Source organism: Trichechus manatus, unplaced genomic scaffold (genome assembly GCF_000243295.1).
Source record: "Trichechus manatus latirostris isolate Lorelei unplaced genomic scaffold, TriManLat1.0 scaffold00196, whole genome shotgun sequence".
Taxonomy (NCBI): Eukaryota; Metazoa; Chordata; class Mammalia; order Sirenia; family Trichechidae; genus Trichechus; species Trichechus manatus.
The window spans coordinates 2063979-2087251 of record NW_004444132.1 but is presented as its reverse complement, the minus strand read 5'-3'; the positions used below and the strand labels follow the sequence as shown (position 1 = coordinate 2087251).

The following is a 23273-nucleotide window of genomic DNA, read 5'->3' as shown; positions in this document are numbered from 1 at the left end:
TTTTTTTTTTTTTAACATTTAATGACTTAAAACTGCTTCATTCATCTAATTTTTATAAAACAAGTCATTCCAATCTGGAATCTAATATAAAACTGGCCCACATGGGACAATTTCAAGAGATTTGCAGTATTAAGAGGAGCCCTGGTGGGTGCAGTGGTTAAAAGCTTGGCAGTTCGAATCCGCCAACCGCTTCTTGGAAACCCTGTGGGGCAGTTCTCGTCCATCCCGTGGGGTCACTATGAGTCGGAAGTGACTCGAGGGCAAGGGGTTTGGTTTTCGCATTATTAAAATATTTTTTATAACATTATAATCTTTTAAATGCATATTCTCCAGTGTTCACTCAGATACTTGAAATTGCATTCGATGATGATTATTTTATTGGTCATGAAACACCAAAGTAATGCATATATTTGGTATATTTTTGTGGAACCTTGCTAAAGAAAAATCACAGGCATTCTGAAGCAACTGATTATATTTAATCAACTTTATCTCTTTCCCAATCAGTCCTTGCTATTTAAAAAACTTCTCTAAGAAAATGATCATGAGAAAAAGGAGAAGAAAATAAATACAACAATAGTGTTAGAAAAAATGCTTTATTAAAACCTTGGAAGATGCCAAAGGACAACTTTGAGAAAGTAACAAAATGAGGAATCAAGCAAGGGCAAGACAGAAAAGGAAGTAGAATAAGAGAGAAACAAGTTACTAAAGAAAATCCACAGGCTACATGATTTTGTGAAAATACAGTTCTTGTTAGATGCTGTTGTGTCTATTCCAAGTCATAGCAAACCCATGTGACAGAGTAGAATTGCCACATAGGGTTTTCTAGGCTGTAATCTTTATGGGAGCAGATCATTGGGTCTTTTTTCCCCCCATAGAACCTCTGGGTGAGTTTGAACTGCCAACCTTTTGATTAGCTGCCGAGCACTTAACCATTGTGCCACCAGGGCTCCCTGAAAATATATGACTTGATATTTCAGTAGTTCGCATCCATCTGTGAACTTACATTTGAGAGAAATGAAATTATTTCTGAGTTATTAAATAGATTATTAATTATAATAGCTACTGTTTATTGAGCTCTTACTGTGTGACAGGTTCTATGCGAAACACATGAAATGGGTTATTGCATTTTATCCTTGTAACAAGCCTGATGTAATGCTGTTACAATCTTCCATTACAGATATGGAAAGTGGGGCTTCAGGAAAGCCAAGTCCCTTGCCTAGGGTCATACAGAGGGATTTTTAACCCAGGTGGTCTGACTTCACAATCCATATGCTTAACCACTATACTGTAACACTGTATAACAGTGCTTTTGAAACTGCCAAGAATGGGGTACAGTTAGGGGGAGAAAGCTATGCCCCACATGGCTGGAGGCTCCCAGGGCCCAGACTAGATAGGCTTCTGCCATGAGCAGCTAGCTTCCTCTAGTCACCACAGTGTGCTTGCTGTACGGATGTTTTCTGTGAGTTCTGTGATGCGGAAAGGGTTAGAACGCACTGGTGTGAGACCTGCATATTTCTAGTCTTGTGAATGATTCTTATAAATACCCGGTGTTTTTTCAAGCTTCCTTAAATCTTTTACTTTATGAGAGGGTAAATTATAGTGGGTTTTTTTAATTACTTCACTAGTAGTACTGTTTAAAATATATAATTGCTGACATAAAAAGTCATTTTCTAATTTTAGACCCTTCTTGAGAGAAATTATTTTGCCTAACCAGTTTTCTTTATAGTTTCTTGCAGAACATAAGCTATTAGGAAACATTAAAAATGTGGCCAAGACAGCTAACAAGGACCATTTGGTTACAGCCTATAACCGTCTTTTTGAAACTAAGGTAAGTATTGTTAAATTCTATTACCAGAACCTCATTTTAGATCTTTTATTCCCAGAAAGACTTTTTAAATGTGTATTAGCAGTATATGTTGGAGGTTTTGTTGTGTTTTTTTTTTGTTTTTGAACTGCAATCGGAAATGGACTAGCTATCAAATCTAGTGAGGCTAATCCGCAACGTGGCAGAATGTTTTCATATTTTGGGAGGGACTAGATTTTTAAAAATAATTCTACAGTAGCTTAAATTGAGGTGGTAAAGGTACTGAAAAGTCAAAAATCCATGATATCAATTGGTATTACCATATTACTTAAGCATTTACACTGCATGTTAAAAATAAGCTCCATAAAGTCTGATTGAGGCTGAGCCTTTAAAAAACAAATTTTAGAAAATTCGCCAATATTTGTTCACTGTGAAATGACCATCTTCCATGGAAAGTTTTCTAATTTGGGATATATGTTACTAGATTTTGTCAAGTCAACTGTATTTTTTAGAAACCATTTTTCTGATTATAAAAATTAATGCTATTTTTTAAATAGAAAAGGATAGAGTACATAATATAATTCTACTACCTAGAAATGAACATATTTAATATTTCAGAATGTTTTCTCTGAATATTTTCAATGCATATATTTGATTAAATGGTTGAGATTTTACTGTAGTTAGAACTTTTACTGATTTTCACTTAACATTGTAAGGATTTTCCACATCATTAAAAACTTGAGTATTCCACACCCAAATGTATGGTTACTTTGCTGTTCTGGATAATAGTGTGTTGAATAACTGCATAGTTTTTTCCCAAGTTTCAAATTACTTATTAAGTATATATTTGTATAAGTGGTATTATTTTTTAAATTTTAACGCCTTTAACTAAATTGTATTCTGAAGAGATCGGATCAGTTTATACAACTAGAAGTAGACATATGACCATTTATAGTAGCAATTCCAACTAAGTTGGCCTTTCTAAAGGTCATGGTTCTCATTTCAGAATTTATATTGTGAGATAGATGGTTTGAGGGCCATAATTTATTGATAAGAATTATTAACATAAAATTCTTCTTTTGTTCTTAGCAAGTTTCTTTAGGCCACTTATTTACATTTGATTTTTGTTGCCTATATTTATGGTGCAGATTCATTTAATTGAGAAGCTGAAAATCTAGGTGACTGTCCTAGTTTTCTGCCTGTTCTTTACATGACAAGTGTAAGAACATTTTCCTTACAGCGTTTCAAAGGTACCGAAAGTATAAATAAGGTGTCGGAGCAGGTGAAAAATGTGAAGGTTAATGATGACAAGCCCAAAGAAACCAAGTCTGAAGAGACTCTGGAAGAGGTTTGTATTAATATTTTCTTATTTTGTATTTTTCTAATGTGGATTTTATAAATAGTATTTGCTTTATATAGTCGGGAGTTGGTTAGTAAGGCCACTTTCACAGTGAGCCAAACACTGATTGGAGTTTGTCTTCGCCCTTAGGTGCATTGGAGCCAAAACAAAACTTTATAGTTAGTAGCTTATCCTGTGAAATAGCTCTAACTTAATATTGCCTCTGAGTCTGGGCCAGACTCTTAAAAGCTATTTTAAGGCTTTGATTATATAGCCAAGTTGGAATGAGTAAAAGAAACTTCCTTTTTTATTATTTTTAGCTTTTTCTAATGTACACAGCGTCCCTGGCAATAGAAATAGTCCAGGCCTGGCTGCAACCTAGGTTGGTTATTTTGATAAAAGAGTAAGAACAAGATTCAACCATTTCTGCAGGTAATGAAGATAGCCTTAGTAAAAGCTGACTTGACCTTGCCATTTCTTATGTATCTTGCCAACAAAGTTTACTCATTTAAGTGGTCTTAGACTCCATGATGATAATCAATCTTTAGTTTTTATAAAGAGATATAGCCTGTTGATGAACGTATAGCATTTGAGTATTTGTGGACAGAGTATAAGATCAAGTATAGGATTGCCATTGGCTACTGTCAGGTCAGCCCGACTCAGCGGCAACCGCACGCACAACATAGTAAAACACTGCCTGATCTTGCACCGTCCTGCACTATTCCCATTACTGGCTGGGGATTGGACCATTGTGATCCATAAGGTTTTCGTTGGCCAGTTTTTGGAAGGCGATTTCCAGGCCTTTCTTCCTGGTCTCTTAGTCTGGAAGCTGTGTTGAAACCTGTTAAGCATCATAGCAACTCGCAAGCCTCTACTGATAGAAGGTGGTGGCTGTGAGTGAGTGGCATTGGCCTTGGCTGGGAATCGAACCCAGGTCTCCCACATGGAGGACGCGAATTGTACCAGTGAATCACCATTGCCACCATAGACGCGTTATATGATTAAAGCTAGTTAATTTGCATGATCTTTTCCCCTCAGACATCTGGGTGGGTTCGAGCTGCCACCGTTCAGGTTGGCCACCAGGGCTTCTTAAAAATATTATATGACTTGATATTTCAGTAGTTTGGCATCCATCTGCCAACTTAAATTCTGTTATTTTGAGTCATTAAATGTATTATTAAACACAGCTAATGTTTATTGAGCTCTCACCATGTGACAGGCTCTGTGGTAAACACGTGAAATGGGGGTGTCAGGGAAGAAGCTAATGCTTAATTACTTTCGTAATGCAGTAAAACCTGCAAAAGCCAGAACCTGTGTAAGGTGGAAACCTATCAGAGAAGGAAAACTCAAATATTTTCCACTAATAGAGAGTGATAGAAAAGTGGTAAGACAGCACCCTGTCAAAGGCAGAAAACTTGCAAGACTGGAAAAAGAAGGCAGTCCTATCGAGTTCCAGCTCTCACAGGTTTCACTCTACATTGTACTCGACCCGTAGGTATGACTTGATTTAGGGAGGCAGTCTCGCTTTAGTTCAAAGTACTTACCTGTTAAACTGTAAATCCAGGCTCCATTATCTATTAGCTATGTGCCCTATCCAAGCCTTTACTTTCTTTATAAAAGATATGGAAAAGACTCTCAGGTTGCCATGAGATTAAATGAACTGACATAAGAAAAAGACTGGTCTAAAACCTGACATACCATATGTGTTTGAGAGGCAGTAAAGTGGTTGAGAACATGGGCTGTATATCCAACCATCAATTTGTACCTGGTTTCCAATCCTCCACAGCCACTTGGGAGCTGTAAACAGGTTACTTAACTGTGCTATCTTTCTATTTCCTTATCTGTAAAATAGGGATGATAATAGTAGTACCTACATCATAAGGTTGTTAAGTATTAAAAGAGTGAATTCATTGTAAAGCATTTGGAATAGTGCCTGGCACATAGCAGGTACTCAGTAGATGTTAATTATTTTACCTGTTAACATTGATAGACATTAACTGTTGTTACTCCCATTATTGTTTGAGGCATACTGGAGAGTACCGGAGCTTAGGATTCAGACAAACCCAAGTATGAATTCATCCTCTACTACTCTCTAGTTATGTTGCATAAATTCCCTGAACCTCAATCTCTGCAAAATTCAAGTATGGGATGCCTTCTTCAGAGGATTTTGGTCAAGTGGCATGATATGTATTAAGTGACTGGCAAATAATAGGTATTTAATAATATCTCTTCCTTTTGTTTTATTATTAAGTGTTCTTTAGTGTAAAATTCTATGCATGTTAAGTTTGACCATGTATAGGGCTAAACACATCAAGCCGACATTAACTCATTAATGACATTTCTTTATTATTAGTTTTGAGTGAGGCACTATTCAGTTTGGGGCAGTATCTCTCAGATTAAGGAATATGCTCTAGAATTACTTTTTTCTAGGACTACAAACAAGAATAAACTAGAGGATATGTTTAGGACTACAGACCCAAAAAGAGACTTTTCCCCCAAAAAAAATCTATCTCATAAAACAGTTGAATATTGAGAATTAGTTTTTTGGTTTTCACCCACATTAAAGATACTTCAGAAGTGACTTTAAAAATGCGTAACTGTCAAATCAGTTTTGAATTTCTTTGCTTAGTTCAGAGAGCTTTAATAAATGTTTTAAATTTTCTTAGTAAAGTCATATTTCTTTAACCTTTGCTTTAATGAAAATACTTGTATTTATTAAGATTGTTCTTATCAAAATATAATCAAGTAATCCTTTGAAAGAATACCAGGAAGTGAAATGATCTGAGTGGTATAATTTATAGTCTGTCCTAAAGGGAAGATGACTTTCTGGTAAGATCACACAGGATAGTATGACCTTGTTGAGATTACCCCAGTGCATATTTTGTTTGTATACCCAGAATTAATTTCCAGGTGAAATCACAGGAGATTGAATATTATATTAGAATAAATCAGAATACCAATTTATTCCTTTCCGTGAGTATTCATGTGAGCTGCGGAGTACATATTCACCTATGTAGGAAAATCTGTGTAAGAAATCAATTCATTCATTCACCTAACCACTCAATATTTCTAAAACCGAGTGTATTCTATACCAGGGTTGACATTTAATGACATTTTGACCAGATAATTCTTTGTTGTGGGGGCCTTCCTACTGGCGCAATGGTTAAGTGTTCAAAAGGCCAACAGTTCAAACCCACCTAGCGGCTCTGTGGAAGAAAAGACCTGGTGATCTGCTCCTGTAAAGATGAGAGCCTAGAAAACCCTATGGGGCAGTTCTACTCTTGTCTTACAGTGTCACTATGAGTTGGAATCAACTGAAAGGCAAACAATGCAATGCTATGCATTGTAGGATGTTTAGCAACAGCACTCTCCTCCCCCCAGGTTATGACGACCAAAAATGTGTCCAGACAGTACTAAAATGTTTCTTGGAAGTAAAATTGCCCTAATTGAAAACCACAGTTCTAGACCTTGGAGTTCAGAAATTGCAACATAAGTGACAGGTGCCCTAGCAGAAGTTTGTAGGAGGTGGGACCGGGGACACAAAAAAGAATAGTGGCCAGCTTTACTGAAGAGGTCATGGAAGAGACTGGTGTTTGACAAGGGACAGAATTCTACATAGATGTTAGGATCCTGAATGGCAAAGGCCTTTGAGCATAAAAATACAAGCAATAATTATCAAGATTACTCCAGCAGTGGAGTGGAGGACTGACTGAAGGAATATACTATTTGCCAGGAGAGAAGACTTTTACAAGCCTTAGAAAGAGATGAAATCCTGAACCGGGGAAGTAAATGTGAACAAAAATCTGCATGATTTAGCAACCCATTAGAAATAGATGAGGAATAAAGAAAACACTATCTCTTGCTTTCTAAACTCAGGAACCAAATAGCTTTGGATTCCTTAATAACAAGCCACATCTTGTTACTTGTGTTCTGAAACTTAGGAACTCAGTGCAGATTTAGATAATGCAAATCCCTCCCTGCCTGAACTCAAGAACCAAACAGATTTAGGTAAGGAGGGTTACTTTTACATTTTTTACATTTGCTCTTATTTTTTTTTCTTTTAATCCCTAGGTGCTTGGCACATCATCTTTTCTAGGTTGGCATGCTTTTCTCACATATATGAATTATCATTGATTAGAGTACCCTTATTTTTTTTTAAGGCCCTGATCCCCAAACCAAACCTGTTGCCGTTGAGTTGATTCCATCTCGTAGTGACTCTATAATATAATAGAGGACAACTGCCCCATGGGGTTTACAAGGAGCAGCTGGTGGATTCGAACTACCGACCTTTCGTTAGCAACCAAGCTCGTAACTACTGTGCCACCAGGACTCCAAGGCCCTGATAATCCTGCTTTTTTCTAGAAAATATGCCTCTCGTGGCGACTTCTGTAGATAATTTCATACATGTGTGAACTTATTTTCATGTTCAGAGGGAGGCAATATCATTGTATTCATTCTGATTGGATATATTAAAAGTATCTGATATTTTTTGGTGCTGAAACAAAATCTTTGACAAATAATGCTTTACGTAATACCTAATGATTTCAAAGGAATAATTAAATAATGATATTTCTAACCTTGAATGACTTTAATTCATTTTATGGTTTGTTGAATAAGTAATAGAACCTTGTCAAAAGAACTTTGATTTCCAGTGAAGCTGGAAATTAAAATTGAATTGGAGATACATAAGTTACTTATATTCTCATCACTGACTTGAGATAGTAAATTTAACTCAGAGATGTGAACTAGAGACAAAAGTTTGTTACCAAATCCATCAGATCTCTGTGACCTGAGTTAGGTCACAGTTGGCTCTATAGGTATTCTCCTTTTCATCACTCTAAAATACATGAGTTATTAACTCTATGTGTATGTTGTTCTTGGTTTGTTTGTTTCTAGGGTCCACCAAAATACACAAAATCTGTTCTTAAAAAGGGAGATAAAACCAACTTTCCCAAAAAGGGAGATGTTGTTCACTGTTGGTATACAGGAACACTACAGGATGGGACTGTTTTTGATACTAATATTCAAACAAGTAAGTCTGGATGTAATCTTTTCTTTTCAACTTAAAAACAGTGCAGAATATTTCTGTGGTAGACAGATTAGTTGGCAGTTCCTTTTTCTTGGCTGTCAGGTACTTTTTCCAGAAGTCTTTTGACATGTATGATTTACTTAGAAGAGGTCTTCAGTTCATTGATACTGAGTTGGAAAGCAAAAAATAGAGCAGCTTAGTCTAAACGATGTTTCCCAAAGTGAGGCTTTAGGATTTTCACGAAGTCAGAATAGTGTGCTATTTTAGATATAAAATTATTTTTATATCTGCAACTTCCTTTGTAAATTACCCAGCATTTGGAATTTTATTTCTTTTCATATAATACATAGTATTGTACATTCTGAAGTCAACTTAAATATCTAATCTTTATATTTTTCCACTAGAACTTAATTTCTTAATAAAGATTAAGGTCTATAATTGTAAGGAAAATCTGTTTTGCAGGTTCAAAGAAGAAGAAAAATGCCAAGCCTTTAAGTTTTAAGGTTGGAGTTGGCAAAGTAATCAGAGGAGTAAGTAAAGAATAACAATAAAATGTGTTGTGGTATGGTGTTATGAAGAATTAGGATTGGGGATGTAGGGAAAAAACAATCTTTGGATACTGACAAATCAAGTTCTGTTATTTGCTAGTTGTATGATCTGGCACAAGTTCGGTTCTCTGGGCTTCAGTTTCCCTATCTATAAAACAGGGACAGTACTGCCCATCTCAGAGTTGTTAAAAGATTAAATGAGCATAATTTAAAACACCTAATATAGTAGAGACTCAGATATTAGTTCCTTCCATGCTTACCCTTTTTATTACTTTTTCTTCATCAAGTATTTCGTTGTCAGAATGTGTCTTACTAAATTTGTTTTACGATTCTTGTAAAATGTGAAATAACCATTGAACCACTTGTAGATAGGAAAAGGTAAAATATCTATTCTACCGAAACACTGATAGAGGTAGAAGTTTGTTCTATGGCCTCTCAAACCTCTCACAATCTAGGCTCAAACACCAGAGTATCTTTCAAATATAAGCATGCTCTTGGGGACACAGGGTTAAGAGCTCGGCTGCTAACCAAAAGATCGGCAGTTCACTGAGACCAGAAGAAGTAGATGATGCCCTGCTACCACCAATGACTGCCCTCACAGGGAGCACAACAGAGAGTCCCTGATGGAGCAGGATAAAGGTGGGGTGCAGAACTCAAATTCTAGTAAGAAGACCAGACTTAATGGTCTGGCTGAGCCTGGAGGAACCCTGGAAAGCGTGGCCCCTGGATTCTCTATCAGCCCAGAACTAAAATAATTTTCCAGGCCAACTTCAGACAGGGATTGGACTGGACTGTGCGACTTAAAGTTACACTCATGAGGAGTCTGCCTCTTAGCTCAAGTAGGTATAAGAGACTACATGGGCAGCTTCTGTCCGGAGGTGAGATGGGAAGGCAGAGAGGGTTAGGAGCTGGTTGAATGGACATGGGGAATCGGGTGGAAAGGAGGAGTGTGCTGTCACAGTATGGGGAGAGAAATTAGGGTCACATAACAATGCATGTATAAATTTTTGTATGGGAGACAAACTTGAAATGTAAACTTCATTTAAACAACAACAATAAACAAACAAAAAAAAGGTCGGCAGTTCGAATCCACCAGCCACTCCTTGAAAGCCCTATGGGACAGTTCTACTCTGTCCTGTAGGGTCGCTGTGAGTCAGAATTGACAGCAGTTTTTTTTGTTTTTTTTTAAATAACTGATTCGCATACTGGTAAATCTAGTCTGCCATGTTCTTAATTTCTAGTATGTGACAGGTCTATCTCAGCATAATTTTCCTTTTTTTTTGTTTGTTTGTTTGTTATTTTTGGATTAACTATCCAGAGATAGTTTTTAATATTTAATGAATTAGTCACGTTTCAAACTAACTGATTTTTTTAATTGTACTTTAGATGAAGGTTTACAGAACAAACTAGCTTCTCATTAAACAATTAGTACACGTTCTGTGACGCTGGTTACCAGCCCCACAACATCAGCATGATTTTCTAATTATGCGCTAAGCTTTATGAGATTGCTGTATTCCAACAGGGTATATGATATTAGGAACGTATTCTGTATCCTTTCATCACATTGATTTAACTATCTAGTGACTGGTTTTAAGATCCAAACGGAAAAAAATGGAGAGGCAACTCAGAAGCCTCTATCATTTCATCTTATATACCAATTATGCTCCCATTATTATATGTTTGATAATCTTAAATCAGTTTTACTTGCTAGTTCGTTCTTAGAAAAATAAACTTAAAAGTATGCACTATGATGTTATAGTGTAATGTTTTATTATGGGGCTAATGACAAACTGACAAACTGGTTTCTATAATGTATGACATGTTACAGTTTACAAAAGTGCTTTCACATTGTATCATTTCAGGAGATTGGCTACTACATTGAAAAAATATTGTTTAATACATATATTTTTTCCATTGAGGACTTTGAGGCCAAAGATTTAGACTTACTCAAGAAAATACCTTACGATGTGATGAAATCTAGTAACACAATGCTTTTTTTCTATATAATCTTGATTTTTCTAATATTGCATGTATTTTTTTTTTTTTTCAAAACAATCATGTTTTTATGTTCTTGCCTTTAGTGGGATGAAGCACTCCTGACTATGAGTAAGGGAGAAAAGGCTCGACTAGAGATTGAACCAGAATGGGCTTATGGAAAGAAAGGACAGCCTGATGCCAAGTATCCTTTTTCCTTCATAATTAAAGAAAAAAAACACAGAGTAGCTGAAAGTATGAAAGATGCTTTCTAGGCTAACCTCTCGATCAAGAATCCTGTCCAAACTAGTCTTCCTGACATTTAAATGCTTTTGTGTCAGTAACTCCCAATATAGACAATATTTTCTAATAGTACAAGTATTCAAACTGGAGCTGGAATCTTCTTTTATCTTTTATTCAGGCTTTTTTTTTCATTTTCAAGACCTCAACTCTGAAATTTTAAGCTCTCATCTTTGAAAGGCAATTCTTATTCTTCGAGGGTTTACTTCATTAAGATGCCCTATACAAACAACTGTAGCAAGAGTATTAGAAGTATGTCTTACAATAATTTTATGCTACAGTGTAATTTCAGGCAGTTAACTGTAGACAGTCAAAGCTTAGAAAAGGAACATATGTTGGGGATTACCAGTTGTGGAACAAAGGTGACCCATGACCAACACTGTTATTAGTTGCCATCCAGTCGATTCCGACTCATGGGGACCCCATGTGTTAGAGTAGAACTGCTCCATAGGGTTTTCTTGGCTGTAAATCTTAACGGACGCAGACCACCAGTCCTTTACTTCTGTGGTACTGCTTGGTGGGTTTGAACTGCCAACCTTCGCGTTAGCAGTCAAGTGCAAACCATTTATACCACCTACTAGGGACCAAAGACCAACAAACTGTGATTACTACTACTGATAGTACTTACGTGATAGACCCAACGTTTATGAAGTTTTTTTTTTTAAAGGCCATGTCGTTTGTTATAGAAATTTTATAATCCCTTCAATAAAGCGTGAGATAGCAATATTTAGTAAACATGAAAACATCTTTTCTATTTCTGCATTGAGACTTTAAGATTAACTCATACTGTGAACTCCAAGACCAATCCAATAGGTCAAATGGGAAGATAGTTAACTTGTTGCTTTCATTCCCATTGGACTAGTTGAATCAATTAGAGTAAGTTTTTTTGTTTAGAATTTTGGAAGGTCACTGTAGTCTTATCAGTTAAGATTCACTGGGGATATAATTAAGCCCTCTTTAGTCTGTCAAAATCAGATGGCCAATTGTAACTCCTCTTTCATGAAGCATCCCAAGAATTTTGATATGCATAAATCACATCCTTCTCTGAACTTAGCATCTTAAAATTCACAGTAATTATTAGGTACTACCTTACATGGATTTTGATTTAATGCAGCATATATACTCAGCTATACTGATTTTTTTTTTCTTTTTTAAAGTAGTAAGTAGCAGTCTTCATTAAGTGGGGTCAATTTGGGAGTATTAGTGCAGATTCCAGGTAAGGAGGATTTTCCTAATCCAAGCTCAGCTTACCTAGTCAGCCTGTACTGATAGGTTATGATCTGCATTTTCCACTAAAGGAAACGCAAAGATGCTTTTGAGAACCTCTAGACTAGTATTTATTAGCCTCTGATCCAGTGTGCAAATTTTAGACTAAGGATGTGGTGGTTAGACTAAGGATGTGGTGGTGGGGGCAAGGTGTTATCAAATTTACCTTGACATCTTCAACAGAATTCCACCAAATGCAAAACTTATTTTTGAAGTGGAATTAGTGGATATTGATTGAAGTAGCAAGGCTTCAGGTCTAAAGACAACAGCAACAATGATAAAACTTGGCCTTGAAGAAATTTACGTAACTAGAGCTGGTTACTATTGTGTTTAATGGGGGAGTCAACTGGTAAATTCAAGGAATTAAGTTAAAACCTTGTTTACTTGATCTCCATCTTTTGAGAAATGTATCCCTTATTATAAATTCTTTAAGTCTAAAATACTTTCCTGCATCTGTGTAAAGTATTGGTTAAAGAGAATTGCTTTTCCTTTTACCTCGTGTTGTAAACTAAAAAGCTCAATTACAGATTTATCCACTGTCTTGATCTGACTGATTCGTTTGGTGTTAATATATTATTGTTCACACCAGAGAGTAACTTGTAATAATATTGTCTGAATTAAGGATTTACCATGGATGTGCATCTTAAAATCTTTAAAATATTTCTATATAATGAGAAGACAAAAGCATACAGCTTGAGAGAAAATAAAAATTTTAAAGGTTTAAGATTTTGGCATTAATAGCCTGAATTTAGGAAAAGTGCACTTTAGAACCAGTGAACCACTAATAATGGTAAATCTAAAGTTACTATTAGGTGATTTCCCCCAAAAAATAAATTCATAAACAATTACTGGATAATTCTTCGGTTTTATTACAAAAATGATCAGTTTGATCAAAATGAAAGCTTGCTCACAAGTTTTACATGAATATTCTGAATACAAAGTCTCCTGAAACAACAATGTACTTTCAATTTGATTTTCATTTTTTTAAGGGATGCAAACATTCCGTTTTCTCATTTATAATCTCTATACCAAGGCATAGTATTTTAATAGTGTACAATTTCTGCAATTATAGATCCAAACTGACAGCAAGGATAACTGAAACACGCAGACAAACCCATTGTCAACAAAGGTTAAAAATCAAGTTTTTTTTTTTTTCCCACAGAGGAAGTAAATCCTTAATAACCAGCCCTTGTGTGTTTTCAGAATCTTGTACTACACTGACATGATTTGCAGTCAGTTTTTTTCCTACCCTTAAGGCTACAAAACTCTGTTGCAAATGCATTCAAAATTGTTCTAGACCACTTAATGCAAAAATCAAAAAAATAGTTCTCCAATAAAAAGTAAATTTTATAAATGGTAGGAAATAGTATCTGTGGTAAGCTACTAAGTGACATTTTCCCTATTACTAAACAAATCATGTTACACAGAAACAGGGAAGACAAGTTATCAAATATGACAAGCTTACGCTATGTTTACATCCCTCACTAAAAAAAATAATTTCATACTTTTCACACACTCCATCTGAAATTCACGTCTTCCCATCAGGTTGGAGGAGGAGGGTAATACTGTCCATAATTCCAAGGATTCTGATAATTGTACTGAAAGGAAGAAGTACACAGGGTTAGCACACTAGAACCATGGCTAAGTTTCATATACAAATACATAATTAAAGCAGATTATGTTTAAGAAAATAAGCATGTATTCACTGCTGAAATTATGACAAATGATAACAGATATATAGTGTATTCTATAGTCTGAAACAAAAGTAAATTTTTTTTCTTTAAAAAAAAAAAAAGTATCTTAATTTGTGTTCCTAATATCTATGAACAAAACCCTCAATTCTGTTATGTGAACTCACTTGATACCAGGCACTGTAATTATATGCAGCTTGATTTGCCTGTAAATCACCATCAATCATCTGTGTAGATGATGAAGTTGTATCTTCTGTATGTGCTTTCTTTTCCTCTGGTTCTTCTGATCTATAAATAAAAAGTCAAAATGGTAACTTCCAAAACTCCTACAAATATGTACTTTAACAAATCAATGTCATCTGTGTACACCTCACTCTTAAATTAGGATGTTAGAAAGTCATTAGATCTTCATTCAAATCATAAAGTAAGTTTTACAACTTAAAGGTGACATTTAAAAATATCTTTAAAGGTATTTCCTTAATGTCTTCGGCTAAGCGTCTTTGACTCAGCAAGAACTTACATACCCATTTTCTGCTTTCCTTTTTAAAGAATCCTGTTCTTTTAGGAGTGTTTGATGTTCGTCATAAGCATTCAGAAGCCTGAGAGAAGAAAAAAATCCTCTGGAATATACAAAAACCAAACTGTTGAAACACATACCTTTTCCATTTTCTATCCATGTATCCCTGGTGCTGCAGGAATACAGGCCTGACCGATTATAGTATTATATACCCCCAACCAGGGATTAGTTCAGAGGTGAGCATATGAACCAGGACATTTAGTGAGTTCCCAGGCCTTTTGACTGAGCTACGGGAAGAGGCCTGTTCTTTAAGTTGTTAAAGCTGGTGGGATATTAGCCAAGAACTACCTGTGGTTGATCATTTCTACCACATGGGGAGAGTCTGCCTAAGAACCATCTATCACACAACTAAGACAGTCAGCTTGATGTGCTTTTGTCCTGTGCAACCATGAATCCTGACAGTTCTGTAATTTGTATACCTTTGAGATCTCATTTAACAATAGCTACTGAAGTCATCTACCACCAGTTATCATAAAAAAGTACAAACTTCGGCCAAATGATAAACTGAATGAGAACTAACAAAACTGAAATATAGTTTTGTTTTCATTGCTTAAAAAGGTAATTTTTAATAAATTTAAATTCTTGATATATGTATTGCCTCAACTGGAACTTGGAACTTTAAAAAAACAGCATGTCACTTTAAGTCAAAAAGTAAATTTGAAATCATGATCCTTTTTTTTTCCTTTTATACCACCTTTTGAAATATCTTTATAAAGATATTCAGCATTTTTATAGAAATGAGGTTGGTATTTTACATGAATGTACTAAATTTCCTGGGCAGCCTGTATACATAACTTACTGATTACCAGTAATATTCATTCCCTAAAGTTGAAAGGGCTATAAAATTAACATCAGTAGCCTCAAAGGTTGTAAGGAGCCCTGGTAGTGTGATGGTTTAAACGCTCAGTTGTTAACTGAAAGGTCAGCAGTTCTAACTCAACCAGCAGCTCCATGGGAGAAAAGACGGGGCAATCTGCTCCCATGAAGATTATAGCCTAGGAAACCTTATGGGGCAGTTCTACTCTGTCATAGGTTCGCTATGATACAGAATCCACTCCATGGCAAAACACCACCACCACCTCGGGTTGAGTGTTTACTATGCATCAAGCACTTTCGGTGGACTAATCTCATTTAAACCTTGCAACAGCTGTGTGGGACAAGTGCTAAGAGACTCAGTCTTCACATGAGAAAATTTAATTTGCCAAAGTGAAATATACAAAACTACGGCAGTGAAGAAACTAGGATGTAAGCCTATGTTTATCTGACCCCAGAGTCAATTCTTATAAATTCATTGTACAGCCTACCTAGATTTCTAAGTCTCTTATTTTTCTTATCTTTCCTTTTTTTTTAATTTCAGCTACAACAATCTTAGTCCTCATACTCAGACCCTCCATATCTATACTTGCAAAGACCTAAATGGCATCTGTGTTGAGCCTCCAGTTTAGTCTACATGTTATTACCAAATTAAAGGTGCTGCGGCATTTAATCTCACTGGTCAAAACTCCAATAGCTCCCTATGGTCAAATGCCTACTTCATGTGTTCTGAACTGAGTCTAGCTTTCAAGGTACCTACAGCACAATCGAAATCACACTTTCACTACTTCAGGAAACCTTCCAATCAAGCATGTTTTTTTACATAAACTTTAATTTGCTTTCACCACTGTGTCCTCTCCTCAGCTTATCAGACTCCAGTAGTAACTAAATGAAGCCCTACCTTCTCTATGAAGCATAACAAATCCATTCTGATCTACAGAGATCACAGCCTTCCTATCAGTTATATGCTACCTCATACACTTATCTATTTCCCCTGATTACAGTATCATCAAACTAGACTTAACATAATCATGCATCTCATTTCTTTTTTATACCTTCTTCAGTGCTAAACAAAACATTAAATATACAGTACATATGTTAGTAAAAAGCATAGACTTTGAAGTAGGCTCTAATCCCAGTCCCAGATGTAATAGCTTGACTTTGAAACATTTGGCTAATCTCTTTCCTCATCTATAAAAAGAACAAGTACCTATAACCCTCATAAGACTGCTATGAAAATTACATTAGATAATTCCTATAAAACATTTAATATAATATGGTATTAGCTATTTAACTGAAATTTTACACAGCCATCAAAATTAAAAATATATATATATACATTTTCATACCATGACACAGGTAGTTCTCAATTTATTGACAGCTGCTTCAACAGAATCACCCTAGAGGAATTAGAGAAGCCACATGGCACTAGATGTTTGCTGATAAAATTGGTAGGACCAGAACTGCAGCATTGCTCTAACCAATACTTCTCTCCTGTTTAGCAAATTTAAACTTTAAACTTGTACTTTTCTGAAATCCCCTAGTGAGCCCCTCTACACCACCCTCAACTTTCAGCCTTTTACAATGCAGGAAAATGAAGCCAGTAGGTATGATCTGTGAGACAGCATCCACCCTTTTCTCCAATCTCTGATAAAATGAATTCCTATTCCAGATTTACTGCATCCACCTTTCTTAGCCTACTTACTGAATGTGTGTTTCAGGGTTCAATCCTTGACCCATTTCCCGTTTCATTGGATTGTTGCTTCCTGCCTTCTCTCATCCACTCATGGTTTAAATTACCATGCTAAAATTTTGAAAGATAATCCATATGTCCTCTGTTTAAGGCGTAAGACATTTACAAAATTGAATCTATCCCCACCCACATATATCGAGGAAAAACTAACCTAGGCAAACATTTTCAAACATAACAATGTATGAATTTTTACTAGTCATCAAATTCCCATCCAAAAATATCAGTGTTCAATCATCCATCAAAGAGATAATATAAGATCTTACTTATTAACATCTGAACCAAAATCTTCAAGAAATTCCACTTTTCTCTGAGAAAATGTAATTCTCATTTTAATAGGCAATGAACCATGTATAGCTTTGTCAAAACAATTTAGGATGTTTTCTTCATTTTGTTTGAGGTCACCACTATATTCCATTTCAAGTAAATTGAGGTATAACTTTGTGTTCTCCTGTGTAAAAAGCATCAATAAGATTTCTAAAATATTAGAGCATAGGTATTTAAAATACCTTAATTCTTTATGTCTCAATTTTAAAAATATTCAATACTGGTAACTCCTGTTCATATTTTAAGCATACTTTAAAGGGGTGAAAAAATACTTGTTAGCACACTGATGGACAGTGACTTTGTCCAAGGATCTCCCAAACTATACAAATTGTTAAATGCCAATAAATTCAAACTTTATGTCCTATTTTGGGCTTAATATTATTTGGCATACTATGACAATCAGAAAATAAGCATATAAAAATGACCTGTACAGTTCCCAATAATTTAAATTTTTGTAACTGTAGGTAAACATCTTAAACTGCAGCTGGAAGCAAACTAATTAAGCCTCTGTCTTAAATAGACCCAACAATAACTGAAAACCTAAAGAGAAACTTCTATACACTGCTCCTATCTATTAGTATATAAAAGGAAATACTTCAGAAAAGGGAGAATAATCTCACTGCTACATTTGCTACAATGGAGACAACTGCCATGGTTTTGCTAATAAAGTGTTATCCCAGGTCTCTGTTACATTTAATAATCAACAAATTTGTTGTAAAATTTCTAAAAGTGGAGAAAATAAAAAGTATCACAATCTCCACAACACATAATAATCTTAATTTTTTCAACCTTTTGATTCAGACTGACTAAAAAAGAAAAAAATAATGGCAACATCAGTTTAGAGGGACTGTTGTCTTCATTTAGTAAGAAACTATATTACATACAGACCAAATCTGTCATCACAGTTGCCAAAGTGAAAAAAATTTAACCATGTTTTTATGGAAAATATTCTTAAAAATACAGATACATACTTTGTCTCTTTCAATTGCTTCCAAAAGCACCTTTCTTGATTTTGGAAGGTTTTTTTGTATTTTGAAAAGATGTCGGGCCAGTTTGATAGCATAAAACGATGATTCGTTATTTGATTTGGCATTCTTAATGGCATCCTGAAGCAAATGTTCAGCTTCTTCCATATTTCCATGCCGTCGTTCTAAACTTACTCTTCTTAAACGAACCATTGCCAATCCTAAAACACATTCTTCAAATGTTCTCAAGATATTCCTGGCTTCGTTAATATTACCTAGAAACAGTAATTAAATGTTTATGCTTTTGTTTAAATTTCTGAAGGATACTTTATACCAGATATTGGCAAATGACAGCCAAGGGGCGAAATCCAGCCCTCTGCCTGTTTTTGTAAATACTTGATACAGTGGCCATACCCATTTGTTTATGTATTGCCTAAGGCTGCTCTGAGCTACAATAGCAGAGTTGAGTAGTTAAGAGACCTTATTGCGCACAAAATGTACAGTATTTACTATCTGGCCCTTTACAGAAAAAGTTTGCCAACCCGCTTTATACCATCCCACTTGACTTAATTCATGTAATTTTCTCCTGACGTAACTTAAAACCCCAAAATTATCAACAGACTTTCCTCATTCTTACCCTGCTGCTCCTCAAAAGCTGCCCAAAGCATATGCACCATGGGTTTCTTTGGGAGATGAATAGTACAAGCTCTGCTGAAGACATGCCTCACTCCTTCAGTACTGTGGTTCTCCATGTACTTTGCATACTACATACAGAAACAGAGGAAATACTGAATAATTTACAGCTGAGCAAGCCATTAAATATGTGACAGAACGATAAAATTCTATTTTTAAACCCATTCAGCACCTTTATTGAACCACTAGACTAGTTTCTGTAAGGAAGGACGAAGAGAGGCAACGAGGTTGGCATATGCAGCAGTCAAATCTGGTTGCAAGCAGACCATCTCCTAATGCAACAGATATAGTTATATGAACAACATTCAACAGAAGTACAAAAAAGGTTAGTCACTAGATCAATGTTTATAAATATTTAAGTTTAAGAGCATATAATTTTACCTTAATCCAGAACTCCTCATAGAGGGCACATGATATGACACATCTTTCAAAAAGAACCACAACTCGTTCATGAGTCCCATTTTCAATTTCAAATTCTAAATATTCTTTCCAGTTTTTCAGCTGTGCCTTTTCCAATGGCTTCACATGAAAATAAGGTCTTTTAATCTGCAATAACAGTATGGCATAGCAATGAAAGTAAACCAATACTAACACCACAATATGCATACGTACACTGAATACAAATCATGATTTAAAAAAAAAGCTTTGAGAATTAAAATCCTTTAAATTCCTTTGACTTTATGAATTGAAGAAATGAAGTGTATTTTCTGTTTACTCAGTCATTTTAACTGCTGCATTCAGAAGATTTTACTCCTTGCTGGGTATTTTAAAATTGAACAATTATAGTGACAGAAAGCAGATCGGTGGTTGCCTGAGGCCAGTGTAGGGTAGGGAATGATTGGGAAGAGGCTAAAAGAGCCCTTGGGGTGACAGAGATGTATAGTATCTTGATTGTGGTGGTGATTACAGTGTATATACATTTATCATAACTTGCTTTACTATACACTTAAAATGGGTAGATGAAGTTAATTTTAAAAGTAAACAATTATAATAAAAGAGTTGAGATCAACCTGATATCTTGCGATTCAAGTTTGAATTCAACAAGAGTCTAAAATAGAACATAGAAAATTGATAATGGTAGTAATAAATGGAATGAACATCTTAAGTTATTACTCAAATAAGCAAATATAAAGCAGAAATGACAACAGACATTACTATCAAATTTTAAAGAAAAGTACATTATTCCTATGCATATTTTGAAGACTATTATAAAACAAAAACACTTACACCTTCTTCAAATGTCCACCTTTTGCTAACTTCATGCTCATTATAATTAAACATTTCTTGATGAATTTCAATGATTCTGTGTCTCATGTTTTCTATTTCAGTAATAAGCTTGGGAGGAAAAAAGAAATTTTAAATCACAGAAAGTACATACTAAAAAATTCAGTATCTTTTTGCTTACATTTAAGTATTATCTTCATTTTAGTTTTAGGACAGTGGTGGTTTTCAAACTGTTAACAATTCTGTACAAAGTCCAGTTAACAATACTAAAGTTTATAACAGAATTTCCTAATAAACCACTTTATCATGCATTTTTATTATTAAACAGAGCTAGCAGATCAAAGCTCAGCAAAATATTCCTTCTAAGCTATTTCCAAGTGTCTCCTAGTAAAACAGATTTTAACTTAGATCTATATTTAAACCACAGCAGCTAAAGAGTCCCCACTTTCTTAATCAGAAATTAACTTTAAATGAGCTACAAGTCACTGGAAAAAGGGCCTGTTATACAGTTTATTTCTATACCACAGTGCACTCAAGGGATGTGAGGTCTAGTTTCTCATACACTGAGGACTTCTGGATAAGTCTGGTTACCTTTGCTGGATCAGTTATATCTTCAACTCCCGATGGTAGATCATCACCAGGAGGACCATCATCACCACTATGTCCATTTACAGAAGCTAATTCCCTTCGCAGCTGAATAAACTGCTCACCAGTTAAAAGATCTCTAGGTAAATTATTCTGTACATGTTCTTTAAATCTAAAGGAAGAAAATGAAAATACATGATCTATATTTGAATTATAATTTTAACATTCCTACCACACATTACTCTTCGAGAGGAACTCTGATTTTAAAAAGGAACTAAAACATCATACCCTTTCTCCTTCCTTCTATAGTAAAGGCCTTGTATTTAAAAGTATCATCCTCAAGTATTTTAGTCTTAGGACAGTAGTGGTTTTAAAATTGTTAGAACAAACATCAGTTCCTTCTTGCTTTACAGTGGAACGGAGAAGGCACAGACAAATACAAATTCAAATCCCAGTACTGGCAGTTATTATGTGACTTCAGACAAGTTTACTTTTCACTGTCTCTAAATCTTAGTTTCCTCATCTTTAAACAGGGACAAGATTACCTACTTTGCAAAGCTACTGTAAAATTAAATACCGTCATCTGTGCACTTAACGATGGAGCCCTGGCGGCACAATGGCTAGGCGCTCAGCTGCTAATCGAAAGGTTGGCAGTTCCAACTTACCCAGTGGGCTCCACAGGAGAAAAGACCTTCTGTAGAGATTACAGCCTTGGAAACCCTATGTGACACTTCTACTCTATCCTATAGGGTCACTATGAGTCAGAATCCACTCGATGGCAATGGGTATGCACTTGTGAGTGATCAATAAACGTTTGCCGTTCCTTCCCACTCCCTATTACTCCAGATTCGATGTACCTGTGACCACCACGCTACTGAAATTACCAGTTGCTTCTTAAAATGCAAAATTAAATGGACACCTGTTTCACGGACAGCTGCTACCCTAACGTCTTCAGTATTTAAGGCTGTTAACCACACCTTACTTTTCGAACCTTCTTCCCTTGGCTTCTGAGTTACCACCTTCTTGATTTCTCTCCAAGCCTAACTGTTCTTAAATCTCCTTTGAGGGTTCCCCCTTCCTGGTGTTGCTGTTAGTAGCTGTCCAGTTGGCTGCCTGCCCCTAAATACTAGTATTCCCAAGGATTCCATTCTCCATTTTGTTCTCATCTATTTTTATATACTTTCTGGCCAATCTCATCAATACTCACAGCTTGAAATAATACGTATACTATGACAATTCTCAAAAGTGTAACTCAAGCTCAAATTTTTCTCCTAAATTCCAGATTAGTATATCCAAATGACAACACTCTGCATAAAAATGTAGGTTAGTTTTAAACAAAAAGATTTGAAAATGTCATGTATCATTATATCCATACAATTTTTTTTATTGTGCTTTAAGTGAAAGTTTACAATTCAAGCTAGTCCCTCATACAAAAATTTATACATACATTGTTATGTGACCCTAGTTGCTCTCCCTATACTGTGACAGCACACTCCTCCTTTCCACCTGATTTCCCGTATCTATTCAACCAGCTCCTGACCGTCTCTGCCTTCTCATGTCACCTCTGGACAGGAGCTGCCCATTTAGTCTCATACACCTACTTAAGCTAAGAAGCACACTCTTCACGAGTATCATTTTATGTCCCACAGTCCAGTCTAATCTTTGTCTGAAGAGTTGGCCTCGGGAATGGTTTTAGTTTTGGGCTAACAGAGTCCAGGGACCATGTCTTCCAGGGTCCCTCCAGTCTCAGTCAGACCATTACGTCTGGTCTTTTTACTAGAATTTGAGTTCTGCACCCTACTTTTCTCCTACTCCATCAGGGACTCTCTGTTGTGTTCCCTGTGAGGGTGGTCACTGGTAGTAGCTGGGCACCATCTAGTTCTTCTGGTCTCAGGCTGACGCAGTCTCTTGTTTATGTGGCCCTTTCTGTCTCTTGGGCTAGTATTTTCCTTGTCTTTGGTGTTCTTCATTCTCCTTTGCTCCAGGTGGGTTGGGACCAATTGATGTATGTTAGATGGCCACTCACTAGCTTTTAAGAGCCCAGACACAACTCACCAAAGTGGGGTGCAAAACATTTTCTTAATACACTTTGTTATGCCAATTGACCTAGATGTCCCCTGAAACCATGGTCCCCAGACCCCTGCCGCTGCCCCTCTGTCTCTCAAAGTGTTTGCTTGTATTCAGGAAGTTTCTTAGCTTTGGTTTGGTCCAGTTGTGCTGACCTCCCCTGTAGTGTGTGTTGTCCTTCCCTTCACCTAAGATAATTCTTGTCTACTATCTAGTTAGTGAATATTCCTCTCCCTCCCTCCCCACCCTCGTAACCATCAAAGAATGTTTTCTTCTGTGTTTAAACCTTTTCTTGAGTTCTTATAATAGTGGTCTTATACA

The 23273-nt window shown here is 35.8% G+C and overlaps 2 protein-coding genes and 1 non-coding gene across 6 annotated transcripts in view; 1 reads left to right on the top strand and 2 right to left on the bottom strand.

Annotated features, from left to right (window-relative positions):
- Nucleotides 1-12805, top strand: part of FKBP3 (FKBP prolyl isomerase 3) — a 14374-nt gene extending 1569 nt beyond the window's left edge. The window contains exons 2-7 of the mRNA XM_004387879.2: nucleotides 1727-1828; nucleotides 3045-3152; nucleotides 8040-8175; nucleotides 8635-8702; nucleotides 10802-10899; nucleotides 12444-12805. Coding sequence (XP_004387936.1) covers nucleotides 1727-1828; nucleotides 3045-3152; nucleotides 8040-8175; nucleotides 8635-8702; nucleotides 10802-10899; nucleotides 12444-12498 — 567 coding nt within the window. The 3' untranslated portion in view covers nucleotides 12499-12805. The remainder of the gene's footprint in view (nucleotides 1-1726; nucleotides 1829-3044; nucleotides 3153-8039; nucleotides 8176-8634; nucleotides 8703-10801; nucleotides 10900-12443) is intronic.
- A 300-nt stretch (nucleotides 12806-13105) lies between these two features.
- Nucleotides 13106-23273, bottom strand: part of PRPF39 (pre-mRNA processing factor 39) — a 39078-nt gene continuing 28910 nt past the window's right edge. For 3 of the 4 annotated variants that reach the window (XM_023741986.1, XM_023741987.1, XM_023741989.1), the window contains 9 exons: nucleotides 20892-21057; nucleotides 20304-20411; nucleotides 19458-19622; nucleotides 19021-19147; nucleotides 18390-18658; nucleotides 17358-17542; nucleotides 14476-14550; nucleotides 14119-14239; nucleotides 13716-13858 (listed from right to left, as the gene is read on the bottom strand). In XM_023741986.1, coding sequence (XP_023597754.1) covers nucleotides 13802-13858; nucleotides 14119-14239; nucleotides 14476-14550; nucleotides 17358-17542; nucleotides 18390-18658; nucleotides 19021-19147; nucleotides 19458-19622; nucleotides 20304-20411; nucleotides 20892-21057 — 1273 coding nt within the window. In that variant the 3' untranslated portion in view covers nucleotides 13716-13801. Of the gene's footprint in view, nucleotides 13859-14118; nucleotides 14240-14475; nucleotides 14551-17357; nucleotides 17543-18389; nucleotides 18659-19020; nucleotides 19148-19457; nucleotides 19623-20303; nucleotides 20412-20891; nucleotides 21058-23273 lie in introns of all 4 variants that reach the window. The other variant, XM_004387878.2, reaches the window with a different exon arrangement.
- On the bottom strand, nucleotides 18244-18329 carry LOC111822708 (small nucleolar RNA SNORD127). Its single transcript, XR_002825834.1, has one exon. It is a non-coding gene; the product is annotated as a small nucleolar RNA SNORD127 (small nucleolar RNA).